This window comes from Achroia grisella, unplaced genomic scaffold, assembly GCF_030625045.1.
Source record: "Achroia grisella isolate CSIRO2021 unplaced genomic scaffold, CSIRO_AGI_Agris_v1 utg780, whole genome shotgun sequence".
In the NCBI taxonomy this organism is placed as follows: Eukaryota; Metazoa; Arthropoda; class Insecta; order Lepidoptera; family Pyralidae; genus Achroia; species Achroia grisella.
The window spans coordinates 7,008,444-7,022,385 of NW_026713020.1; the positions used below are offsets into that span (position 1 = coordinate 7,008,444).

Here is a 13,942-nt window from a genome sequence, read left to right on the forward strand (position 1 = left end):
TTCGAATGTTTCCACATTCATTTGGAATATTGTTGTTGGTTTCCTGTTTTAATATCTCGTGTTGTGGCTATTTTGTTTCTTTAGTACCGTGATTGGAATTAAAAAGTTATTTTGCCGTCACGGATCTAAAATACGAGATAGAACCTTAATGGTCCGTGGGATCCTAGCGCTATAAGACTTTTCAAAGAAACGAAAAGGTTAGTCGACATCACAGAAGACCGAAGAGCTGACAGCTACCTTGGACAAAGAATTAGTCTAGCTATTCAAAGAGGGAACGCTGCCAGTATCTTCGGAACGTTGCGTAAAGGGACCCCTTTTAATAATATATTTTAGTCATCATATTATATTTTTTTTTAAGCTTTTTAATTTTAGGTTCTTAGTTGTACAATTAGGTTATGTAAATACTAGTAATAAATACGAATTTACTTTGCAAGTGTTCTAAATATAGTAAACCACAATAAAATTTTATTAATACCTTAATGTACGTTAAAAGTTGTAAAGCTGCCTGAAAATCATATTTATGTACATATTTTCAATCATTTGAAGATATATTAAAAAATTATATTATAGTAAAAAGAATAGAATAATAATCCTGTATAATTCACACAGCGCCATCTAGTTCTAAACTAAGCAGAGCTTGTGTTACGGATACTAGAAAATTAATGCTAAAACATATGTAAATACATTTTTTTATACACCAAGATCGATACAAACTGTCATACTCATGAATATAAATGTTTGTATCATGCGAGAAATCCAACTTGTGACCATCGGAAAGTAAGGCGGTGTGCTATTCCGCTAGACCACTTAGGCTTAGATAGTAAACTTTAATATCGCTTTTCTCAAAGAACTGTATGGAATGTAACATTTAACAATATTATGATTTGTCAAACTGATGTCATACTTTCGTATTTTGTAATTTCCCTGCCATATCTTATTCTCCAATCTGAAACTCAGCTTATAAAGCAAACTGTTCGGAGGTGGTGTCATGCTGTCGTACCCTGTAATTTCCCTGCTATATATTATTCTCCAATCTATGACAGAGCTTACAAAGCAAGCTGTTCTACGGAGGTGTCACTATTTCGTACTCTGTAATTTCTATGTCGTACCTTACCTTCTAAACCAACATACAGCTATCAAAGAAATCTCGGTGATTGAAACAGGTGAGGCCTCTTCCTTCAATTCTGTTTCCTCACAGAAGCCTTGAAACCTACCTGGAAATCTATATTCCAACACAGAAAACTTTATATAAAGTCTATCTAGGTAACTTAAGGTTATTGACCTATTTACGTGATTGTGGCAACCCTGAACAAGACTTAATATTATTATGCACAGTAATGGCAACATCAATTTATACGTCTAGGTCATATAGCGACATATATATATATATCTGGCACAGCGCCTCAGCTCCGCAGCCAAGCAAAAGGGGACCATAATGTATTAATAAATTGTTATTACTTTGACGACCTTGCTGGTGTAGCTGTTTAACATACTGCCTCATATTCCAATGGTTGCGGGTTCGATGGCCGTACTATGTAACTATTTTGTATTCATGTCTGTCTGTTGCCTTTTAAGCGGGGTGTTTCCCAGTGCATTATTTTGTTTGTTCATCGAAGAATACGACCTTCGGAGAAGAATATGATATGTATCTGTTTTTTAATTTGTATTGAAATAGTAATTCGTTTTTAGAAGCAAGATATCTAAGCATAAGCATAGAAGCAATAGATCTAGAAGCAAATACATAATATCTGGTATCGATATTTCCGTTCTAAAATGATTTTTATTTATCTAAAAATATATTATAATATCAATACTTGAAAAACCTTGTAACCCTTTTACGAAAATTGCGTGGACCGAAGAATATGAAATTTCGTACACTTATAGTTTATATAAAGTATGAGTGGAGAATGATAATGTTTTATTAATATTACTAGTTACTCGCCCCGGCTTCACACGGGTGTACATGTATTATACATATAAACCATCCTCTTTTTTTTTTTTATTGGATTGTTTGGGCTATTGTCAGATGTGTAGCACCTGTAGCACTGCGACCTACATAGATCTATTGTGCTCGCCCTTTTCAGAGTTCGCTACCTAGACCCGTCAGGGACAAGTATTGAAGGATATTCTTAGGAGCGATCGTTTTTATCTCCTCGGGAAAGAGTGTAAACTTTCCAAAGGAGATATTTCGTTTATGCATGAGTGGGCTACAACCACATAGGATGTGAAGCGGCGTTTCCTCTTCAGTTTGGTAGAATCTGCAGATACTTGTCGTGCATAGGCCTAGTTTAGCCATATGCTTGTTTAATTTGCAGTGTCCTGTGAGGGCCCTAGTCATCATGCATATGTTGTTTTTACTCATTAGCAGTCTATTGGAGTATTTGTTCGAGAAGCCCGATATTAGGTCTTTTGAATGTGTTAATCCTGGCATTTCTTGCCAGTGATTCAGTGCTTCTCGTTTGGTTATTAATTTGAGATGTCCCAGTTTTAGGCAACGAGGCACACCACAGAAGGGTTCGGGGCCCAGTTGGACGGTTTTTGCCCCTAACTTTGCCAGATAGTCGGCATTCTCATTGCCTTCAATATTTGAATGCCCGGGGACCCATCTCAGTATAATATTATTTCTGCTTCCTACTTCATTTAGTAGCAGGATACAGTTTCTAATAAGTTTAGAACGGATTTCGTACGAGTTAAGTGCTAGTAGAGCAGCTTGACTGTCCGAATAAATGTATATGTTCTGATTGATGTAGTTGAGGCTTAGGATTACTTCCAGACATCTAATTAAGGTGTAAGTTTCTGTCTGAAAGATTGAGGCGTATTTTTTTAACCTTCCTCTTGTATCACTCTATCTATTAAAAAAACTGCTTCAAAATCCGTTGCATAGTATTAAAGATTTAAGCGTACATAGGATCGGTCAGAGAGCGACAGCGACTTTCTTTTATACTATGTAATGATAATATACACAAAAAATACATGAAATCAATAAAAAATATTACACGCACTACTGTTTATTGTTTATTGTTAAAGTCCGTATTCAAATTGAGAACAGATTAATATTATTTGTCTTTAGTATTATTTCTTATAGTCTTATATGACACTGTGCGACCACTAGTATATATATTGTAGACTAGCTGTTCCCGAGATTCGTCCGCGTGGAATTTAACTTTATATTTCTAAAATATTTTTTTTCTAGAATAAAATTAGCCTAAGTTACTCCTTATTACATCAGGTACTTGCAAAAAAAAGTCCCGTCAAAGTCGGTCCAGCCATTTCTGAGATTAGCCGGAACAAACAGACCGACAGACAGACAGACAAAAATTGTAAAAAATGTTATTTTGGTATGTATGTACCACATTCATATTCATATACATGTACTAAAACATGGTTATTTCAATATTACAAACAGACACTCCTATTTTATTTATATGTATAGATATAGAAGTACAGATTTCAAACATTATTTTAATTATTATATTTTTGCTTTTACAGATAACAGCAGCCTTATTAGGTAAGTTCCATATATTTCAATAGATAATAATAAACTTTGTTTGGTATCAACGTAAAAGTTGCGCGGAAGTTTTTTAATTTTATCCGATCGATGATCGAAGCTTTTTTGTGGGATGAGAGGGTAATTTTCCACACGGTTTAGGAAAGGGTGAAAAATATTGGTTGTGTAACAGCACAAATTGGTATGGAGTCGTGATATCTTTATTTTTACTATCTTTTTTAATTATTTTTTTAAACATCATGTATAATATATGAGTGTATATAAATTAATTTATTACTATTGTTCTATAATCATAAATTATTTTTTATTATTGTTAATATTATTTTCCTACTTCGTTATACTGTAATTCTCATATGTTATTTGCATATCACTTTATATAATAATAATATAAATGTAAAAGAGCAACACGCAAGTTTCTTGCGCATTCTTCTTGTGATAGACTTATCTTTGAATGAGTGGTAGAATTAAAAAGTAATGTGCTGTGAGAAATAGTAGAAGTGAAACTTCAACAGAAAAAATAATTAAATACAAGCCGCCGCGCCGAGACTCTATGCATCTGCTGTTATCTTCTCTCTGCTGTCACCAGACTTTCTCTTTCTCACACAACGCGAGGATAGCGTAGTGTGATATGTCTATCCCCAACTGTAACGCTTTTTCGCGACCAAAATCTCCTAATACACTTCTATATAGAAGTGTCATTTAATTTTCGTGACTGAAAAATTCTAAGACTCTATGACTTCAATAATAATCCCAGATTTTACAGGTAAATTTTGTAAAGAGTCAACTGCGTGGGTTCCTATGTCTTAATTATTTCAGCGAGTCGCAAAGTTTCTTTGCAAACTGTGACTTGATCTTGAGGCTGAGATTTAGCAGTGAAATTATAGGGTATACAGTAATAACGAGTTAGTTCTTAGGAACGAATGGATAGAAATTTATATATTTATTTATTTATTGGCATACGAAACAGATTACAATCAATGCAATAATATAACTATGAGCGTGTAGTTCGGTACAAAACTGGATTGTAATCCAACACTATGTATGCCTAAAAGCTAAATTATATAGACGCATTCAATATACGCTAGATAAGGTTATATAATTATAAGTAAACTAAATAGAAAATAATATATAACTGCGTAATGCTATGAATAATTAAGAAATAATCAAACAAAATTCAAGAAAGACAAGAAGAAGTGATGTCTGTGGTGCTGATCATGGATATAAGCAATAGCTACCGCTTAACATCAGACGGGCCGTCAGCTTGTTTGCTATTGCAATTACTTAAAAATGTACCAAACTAATCGGCCGACTTGTCGAATGCTAAATCGTGTAACATGTAAAAGGTTATACATTGCAGCTTTAACTTTGTTCAGACATTATTAAGGAGATATTTGTGTGACAATAATTGTTTCCCATTGCAATTAGATAAAAAGATTTCGAACAGATCGGCAGACTAATCAAGTGCCAAATCGTGTCTCATGTTAACGGTTTAAAAATATACCCGACAGATCGGTTCACTAATCGAGTGCTAAATCGTGTCACAGGTAAACGGTTAAAAATATCCCAACAGATCGACTCACAAATCGAGTGACAAATCGTGTCACATGTAAGCGGTTTTCAGAACCGATAATACTTATACAGTAAATGAACGTATAAATAGACCAATATAATTATTTTATTTGTTTATATGGAAAACAGGATTTGTGCCGTGATCGCTGGCGTTAATTACTGTATACAAAATTAAGCTTTAATTTGTTCAGTCATTATTAAGGAGACGCGTGTGTGACAAATAAACATATACGTTATACAATTTGTTAATTATAACGAATAAATTATTCTGTTTATTTGATATACAGTATGTTCTATGTTTATATGCGACAAATAAATTTATAATTTGTTTAACGTCGCAAGTAAATATATTTTGTAAGTTTAGACAATGATAATTTAATGTTACAGTCAATTTGTATTAGAAATTATTATCTTCTTAAATATATATAACTCGAAGGTGACTGATGTAGTGATCTATCAACGCACAGCCCAAACCACTGGACGGATCGGGCTGAAATTTGGCACGCAGGTAGATGTTATGACGTAGGCATCCGCTAAGAAAGCATTTTGATTAATTCTACCCCCAAGGGGATAAAATAGGGGATGATAGTTTGTATGAAACTTTGTAAATTTGAAACCGATCGGGCTGAGAATTTGCATGCATAAATCTACTATGACGTAGGCATCCCATAAGAAAGGATTTTGATAAATTCCACCCCTAAGCTAGTTTTGTTATAAATATGAAAGTTAATTTGTATAAGAATAGTATCTTAAGAAAATTCACACAGCGCCACCTAGTCCCAAGTTAAAGAGCTTATGTTATGGATACTAGACAACTGACATAAATATTTAGTAATTTTTTTTCTTAATACATACATAATATACATGGAAGTAATATAACAATGTTCTGTCTTATCGCTAAAAAGCGATCTGTTTCTGTGAAACCTAGGATGGCGAGAAGTGATTTGAATAAGTATACATACAAAATAAAAAATAATATTATAAACATACAAATATAAGAACATATACAAGTATACATACGTACAAAATACATTTGAATAAAATTTATTTATATAATAAACATTTTCTTGTCATAAATTTTTATATTGTGACCCTCATTTTTATAAACTACCACTGTTTTAGTGAATTTATATGAAATAATATAATTTAGGGGATCTCTTCCGCACTCTCTTGTATGGGGAGCTAGTAAGGAATTTAATTTAGTATTTTCGCATGCCATTCTTATCTGTACACATATATTTTAATATGCTATCTAGATTCATAAGATTCGATGCGGAAATTCTTCAGCGACAGTAAATAATTCTTATAAGATAGTAGATGATCCGGAAAACGTTATTTTGCTATATAAATTAGAGTACTAATATTGCTACAATAAATAGGGGTTGATGATAGAAGGGTTTTTCTTTTTCTTTAAATAAACTTTAGTTTATAATACCGCAACAGTTCTTTTATATCGCAACTTTTATATCGTGACTGTAATGAACAATATATAAACATTCTGATAATTTCATAACCAAAGACTTTTATCGATATATACAGTTGCGTTTACACTGCAATGCTAGTTGATAACGTCAAATGGCGTCAATATAATCATATTATTGATAGATGACGTCATTTTCACTGCGTAACATACGAAAATAGTTGCGATCAAAGTTAGATACATTAGTTCACCGTTCTATAGTCCACTAAGTTAAATTACAATTTTTTACAGTACTAGCTGACTCAGCTAGCTCGACTCAAACTTTGTTTTGCCATATACATTAAAGTACTATTTTTTTAGAAAAAAATAGAAGTTGGTGGTTTAAGAAAAAATTAGAAGTGTATGTATTATTAATCATGATCATCATCATCTCGGTCCGGAAGATGTCCACTGCTGAACAAAGGCCTCCCCCAAAGATATCCACGACGATCGGTCCTGCGCTATATATTAATATCATATCATACAACAAATACTAATTATATTAAAAATTTTTAAAGAGTCACCCTTATCATTTAGGGGTATAAAATATACTATATTTTATACCCCTAAATTAGGGGTATAAAATATACTATATTTTATACCCCTAAATGATAAAGACTCGCCACAAATTTTTAATTTACAATATGTTGTTATCATTTAGGGGTATAAAATATAGATATATTTTATACCCCTAAATGATAACAACCTATTCGCAGACCAACCAAATTATGTATAAAATTTCATCAATATCAGTCAAGCCTTTTTGTAGGATTTCTGTCAATTGTTCAACAAATCAAATTGGGTGACAAAACGACAGCGCCATCTACTGTTTTTAATATCGTTTTCAAACCATCCAGGAACTGATTGAAATATAGGCACTCATAATATTTCATACAATTTGGCCCAGCCGTTTAGGAGTTAGGTGAAAATTTGAAGACCTCGATGGTCTAGCGGTTTAGCATAGCGTCTTAATTCCGATGGTTGCGGGTTCGATTCTTCGCACGGTACAAACATTTTGTATTCATGAGTATGATTATTTGTGTCGATCTGGGTGTTTTCTATGTATTATACATAGATGTATTTACGAAAAAAAACATATCTATGTATTTGTATCAGTTATCTAGTACCAATAACATAAGCTTTAGCTAGCTTAACTTGGGCCTAGATGGCGCTGTGTGAATTATCTTGAGATAAATATATATAAATATATCGTTCGTATAAGAAAAATTATACGAACTATTTGTATGATTTTCCTGGACAGATCTTTGTGCTTAGAATTATCTGTCAACTCTGTTCTGTTCTATACAATCCACTAGCTCCTCAGTACCTCAAAGAAAGATTTAAATTTCTAAGTTCATCACATTCTCGCCTTCTTCTAATCTCCTGTTGTATACTCCTTGTCATCACTCTAATTTCTCATCTCAATCTTTCACTATTTCTGCCATTAACCTTTGGTGGAATGCACTTCCTCTTGACCTCAGAAGATGTCAAACCAAATTTACCTTGAAGAGGTCCTTGCGTGAACATTATTCCAAATTTCTTTAATAGTATTCAGCCAAACTTCAATCGAGATATGAGATTATATAAACTCCATGAGATTATATGAATATTTATTATATGTAGTTTAAATACCAATAAATACCAATAACACAAGCTTTAGCTAGCTTATTTTGGGTTTAGATGGCGCTGTGTGAATTGTCCTGAGATTATTATTATTATTATATCACAACACATAAATATTTATTTTACAGCAATGATAAAAATAATAATAATATTGTTATGTGTCTTCTTTTTTCTTTTCTTTTATCTAGTTAAAAAGAAGGTAATACTGACCCATACGGACCTTAGCCAAGTGTGGGAGAGGATGCGCTATGTGAAGATTACTATTATTATTATTAAATACAGCCCTTACTTATATATTTAACACTAATTAAATAATTGAGACACGTCTAATGAGTGTCGGCAATGAGCGTTAGGTATGACATCTATCGGCCGTTAACAGGTCAATGCCAGTCACCAGTTACGTGACGAGGAAACCGAGAGCCTCCCGAATTATCCTCACACCACGACCTTCTCTATCAGATACCATTTATGATAGAACAAAGCATCATAAACATCTCATCCAAGTATAAAAACAGTCTGATATGTTGTCACAGCATCAGTCAATCATCAGCGATCAAACATGAAGTTCTTAATTGTATCTTGTGCCTTCGTTGCGGTTTTAGCTGAACCGCCTCGCTTCAGACCGGCGAGGTTCAGGTTCCAGCGACAGGAACTAGCCCCAACAACCACGGAGTCACCAACGGAAGCAACAACAGAGGCTGAAGGTCCCTATCCGCCATCTGGCTGGAAACCTGCAGGCGAGCCTTTCCCTCTTCCTAAACAAACTGAACTGCAGCCGACTTATGGGCCTCCACAGGGTGGGCCGTACCCTCCGTCTGGATGGAAGCCGGCAGGTCAGGCATTTACTTTACCAAACGAACAGCAACCTCCAGCCACTAGTTATGGAGTCCCGGACAATACTTATGGAGCTCCAAGCACAGACGCACCAACCACAGATAACCCTGAATCCGAGAGGTTGGACAGCCCAGTAGAAGTACAGAAGAGCGTGGGATCATACTACGTTCTTCTGCCAAGCGGTCAGCTGCAGAAGGTGGAGTTCATGACAGAGAATGATATCCAGAACATGAAGTATACGGCGCGGCTTCAGCTGAGGGCGCCAGCCCCACTGTTAGTGTTCGGTCCTTAATTTTTAAGTTTTGTGATTATTTATAGGAGTGGTAAATTAATAAACTTACTTTTGATCTTCTAAAATATTTATATGATTTATTTTCGCACTGAGTGATCTTGATGATCTAAATTCAGCCTAATATGATTGTATATAATAATAATAATCTCAGGACAATTTACACAGCGCCATCTAGACCCAAGTTAGCTAAAGCTTGTGTTATGGGTACTAGATAACTGATACATAATAGATTTTTTTATATACCCACCCAGACCAATAAACAAACAATCATACTCATGAATACAAATGTTTGCGCCGTGCGAGGATTCGAACCCGCGACCGTCGGTCGTAACGCGGTGTACACGTATTATACATATACCTTCCTCCAGATTCACTCTATCTATTTTTTAGGGTGGTGCTTGTTCGGAAATGATAGATACAATGTTTGAGTGTATACTGTATCGTTTGTTATAATAATCAATCCTTATACACTACTTACTTACTAAGTACATTATTCATCTTTACATATAAAAAAAAACGCTTCAAAATCCGTTGCGTAGTTTTAAAGATTTAAGCATACATAGGGACAGACAGCAACAGCGACTTTGTTTTATACTATGTAATGATAATGACGGAAATATATTTATATGCCACATATAGTTGTTGAAATTTGACGACCACGATGGTCTAGCGGTTTAGTACACTGTTATACTTGTTATGGTAGCGGATTCCATTCCTTGCATGGTGCAAACATTTGTATTCATGAGTACAGGCTCTGCTTATTTGGTGACTCGATAACGCGATATGAATAGTCCTATATGAATGAATGAATAATTAAATTCATACTCGTGTACATAGTGTTCTCGTATTAATTTTTATTATTTAACTTAAAATGATATGTTTTTGAGCACTGAATATCTTAACCTTAATTTAATATATAGAATTCAAAGGTGACTGACATAGTGATCTGTCAACGCACAGCCCAAACCACTGGACGGATCGGTCTGAAATTTGGCATGCAGATGTTATGACGTAGGCATCCGCTAAGAAGGGATTTTGATTAATTCCACCCCTAAGGGGATAAATTAACGCGAGTAAGGCCGCGGGGAAAATCTAGTACATATATTATAGACATCAAAGTTTTTGAGTATAGATAGATGACTGTTATTCTTTCACGCAAAAACTAATGAACGAATTTTGATGAAACTTTACAGTAATAGTAGTAAGCTTATACCTACATCAGAATGACACATAGGCTATAATTTTCACGCGGGTGAAACCGTGAGCAGGGCTAGTAATTATATAAATTAGAAAATAATTAATTAATTATAGTATTATTATCGTGGGAAGCGTGGGAAGGCCTCCAGCAAGGTGGACCGACGATGTGGTCAAGATAGCTGGAAGGCATTGGATGCGAGCAGCGCAGGACCGATCATCGTGGAAAGCTTTGGGGGAGGCCTATGTCCAGCAGTGGACGTCTTCCGGGCTGCGATGATGATGATGATGATGAGTATTATTATCACAAATTTTCGCCATCACTGCCCTACAACGCTTTCTAATTCTACCCAAAGGTTAGCTGGTATAGAATGCTATATGACATTAACCTCGCCTCTTGTACACTCTTTATAGTCCAATAAAGATAAAAAAATATATATGTTTTAAGGGTGTAATTATTCTGGCGACATGACTTTTGTCGTAAAGCAGCTTACTGAGTCATGATATCCTAGTCTTTAGCATGGTGTTACGACGAGCGTCGCGCATGTATGCCATTATTGACAAATTCAAATTCAAAATATCTTTATTCATGTAGGTCTATTACAGACTCTTATGATATGTCAAATCTACCGTCAGTTCGGAATGATTTCAAGATGAGAAGAACTGACAAGAAACTCAGCTCGTATTTTTTTTTTAATGTTGTACATATTTACAATAATACTATTTCATTTAAATTCAAATTTGGGAGAATAGAGTGACCACCAGCATATGCTATATAAAAAAAATCAAAGAAACTAATCAGTGTTCGCAACCTGAACATATCAGTCACCACAAGCAGCACCCGTTCACGAGTATGATGCCAGCCATCATTGCACTCAACTATATTAGAGGGAGCACATCGACCCGGCCCACCACGCCGCCACAAGTTTGAACTTTATAGCGAGCATGACTGTCAACATTAAGTTACTCCACTACGTCATTTATATTATTTACAGCTTAAACTGTACCAATCACAGTTTTCACCCATTATAATATTTAATTTACATTACATACAATTGCCATTGCCATATGCCATGATAAGCACGCTGACCGTCCACTCTTTAGTAATTGGCGTCATAACTCTTCTGTGTTGCCATTCCTTAAAAAAACGTCTGTAACTCCCCTTTCAGTGTTAACGATATATATTAATATTATAAAGAGGTTTGTATTTTTTTATACTCACATAGGTAGCAAACAAGCATACGGCCCATCTGATGGTAAATGGTTACCGTATATAAATCAAATAAAAAAAAAATAGTAACCTATGGACTCCTGAAACACCAGGGGTTGTATGTTTGTTTGTTCGGGGTAATATCCGGTTCTGCTGATCTGACTTTAAATTTTTTCTCTGTTAGAAAGGTATATTATCCTCGAGTGCTATACTATATCTCTAGACTATAACATCACGCTACGACCAAGAGGAGGGGAGCAGCAATAAAAAATGTTGTAAAAAATATTCATTTGAAATGCTTCCCTTGAGAGTAAGATATTTCTATAGTCTAAGTTTTTATAAAAGAACTTCAAATATTGGGCCCGTGCGATGCCGGGGTGGGTTGCTAGTCTTAAGTAATTAGATATCTTAAGGGTATATTACACGGTATATTGGTATAATTAAGAGAGAATTATTACGGATTACACACCGTGTTACTTGTACAGTAGCAGATAATCGGTTGTTACTGACCCTTGCCTCTTTTGTGCCTCTATACGATAAAAATCCTTTTGTTTTGTTTACTCCCAAGGTAAATATATATTAATATTTTGTATTATTAATAACTAGCTACTCGCCCTGGCTTCGCTCAGGTGTATACGTATTATATATATAAACCTTCCTCTTGAATCACTCTATCTATTAAAAAAAACCGCTTCAAAATCCGTTGTGTAGTTTTAAAGATATAAGTATACATAGGGACGGACAGACAGCGACAGCGACTTTGTTTTATACTATGTAATGATATCGTATCTTGACATGATTTGTGGTCTCGGTACTCTAGAGGTCTAGCACACCGATTTTCGTGGGTTGGATTCCACGGTGCAAACATATGTATTCATATATGATTGTTTGTATCGTTCTGGGTGTTTTAAATGTATGTTAATTATTTACAAAAAATATCTATGTATCTATACAGGCTCCTAGTACACATAACATAAGCTCTGCTTAGCTTGGGACTAGATGACGCTGCGTGTGTGTAATTCGTCCTGAGATTATAATTATTTAAATAAGTACATATTTTTAAGACAAATGAAAGATTTTTGTGAGGAGAATCCATTCATGTTTTTGGGGAGAAATAAATAAATAATAATTATTATTAAGTACTAGCTGTATCCGCGTTTTCGTCTGCTTGGAATTTATCTTTTTCTAAAATAAAAGTAGCCTAAGTTTCTCCTTATTTTACACTGCGGCGTATACTACACTTACGGGTCAAAACCATATAGGTACAGGGTGTGTGTGTACGTGCGTGTGAATATATTTTTTTTTTACTACTCTAATGCTGTTGGCCGCAGCTGGCCTTTACAGCTTCACCGGACGTTAGGGGGCGAGTGCAGATGGCACTCTAAACTCGCGGAAGGACTTATGGAGCGGCTGAAGGCCAGCTCCTGCCTGACGGATACGACTTTAGTCTGAGGGCACCACTAGGGGTTCGAACCTAGGCTCAGGCCGTCGTAATTTCGATCCCCGTTTGAATTGGACGGGGGATCGATCGGAGAGCCGCCGGGGGGCGCCGGTGTGGAACGCCCGGGCGCGCCGGTTGATTGCGTGATATGGTGTGTTGGGGGTCGTCGTCTTCGCCGGCGAGGACGGTGTCGTGTGTGTGCGTAAAAGTGTGGTCGGGGTGGATGTGGGAATATGTGCGTGTATGCGCATGTGCGTTATTATTATTATAGTAATTATGACTAAATATATGAGATAATTTTAAAGCCAACCTACACCACACACCACATTCAAGTCATCCAATAAATAAAAAAAACTAGCGAGTGTGACGTCATGCAATAAGTAAATATTCATTTAAAGAAACCAAACGAATCTTCCTATAAAACCTCATTTAATGTTACGGAATACTAACGATAATGATGCCGTTTATAATTGTCTCGTATTTAATTGCTCTCCTTTAGTTCTATACGCTCAGATTCTATCTCGCCTTCATTGTGCTATGCTTACATTTATTTAAGTTAAACTAGCTGTGCCCGCGACTTCGTCTGCGTCGAATAGCGACCTTGAACAAATAAAGAAAATATTAGATTATAACCCAAAAAAGTTTCATTGGTCTACTTAAAAAAATGATGGTATTTTCATCACGGCTTTCGACCTCTTACAACCTTTTTTTTGGGCTAAAAAGTAGTCCTTACTTAGGGTGTAGACTATCTGTGCACCAAATTTTATTTAAAACGATTCAGTAGTTCAGCGTGAAATCGCGACAAATAGACA

The 13,942-nt window shown here is 35.2% G+C and overlaps 2 protein-coding genes across 2 annotated transcripts in view; both read left to right on the plus strand.

Moving 5' to 3' along the window:
• LOC131850878 (uncharacterized) overlaps positions 1-13,942 on the plus strand; it is a 359,653-nt gene that overhangs the window by 107,882 nt on the left and 237,829 nt on the right. The window contains exon 3 of the mRNA XM_059201259.1: positions 3,490-3,508. The gene's annotated coding sequence lies outside the window, so the exon portion shown is untranslated. The remainder of the gene's footprint in view (positions 1-3,489; positions 3,509-13,942) is intronic.
• On the plus strand, positions 8,719-9,285 carry LOC131850877 (uncharacterized). The gene has a single exon (XM_059201258.1). The coding sequence runs from the start codon at positions 8,719-8,721 to the stop codon at positions 9,283-9,285; it is 567 nt and encodes a 188-aa protein (XP_059057241.1).

Bases quoted from the DNA above. Each gene is read 5' to 3' on its own strand.
- LOC131850877 (XM_059201258.1), top strand. From the start codon at position 8,719: ATGAAGTTCTTAATTGTATCTTGTGCCTTCGTTGCGGTTTTAGCTGAA.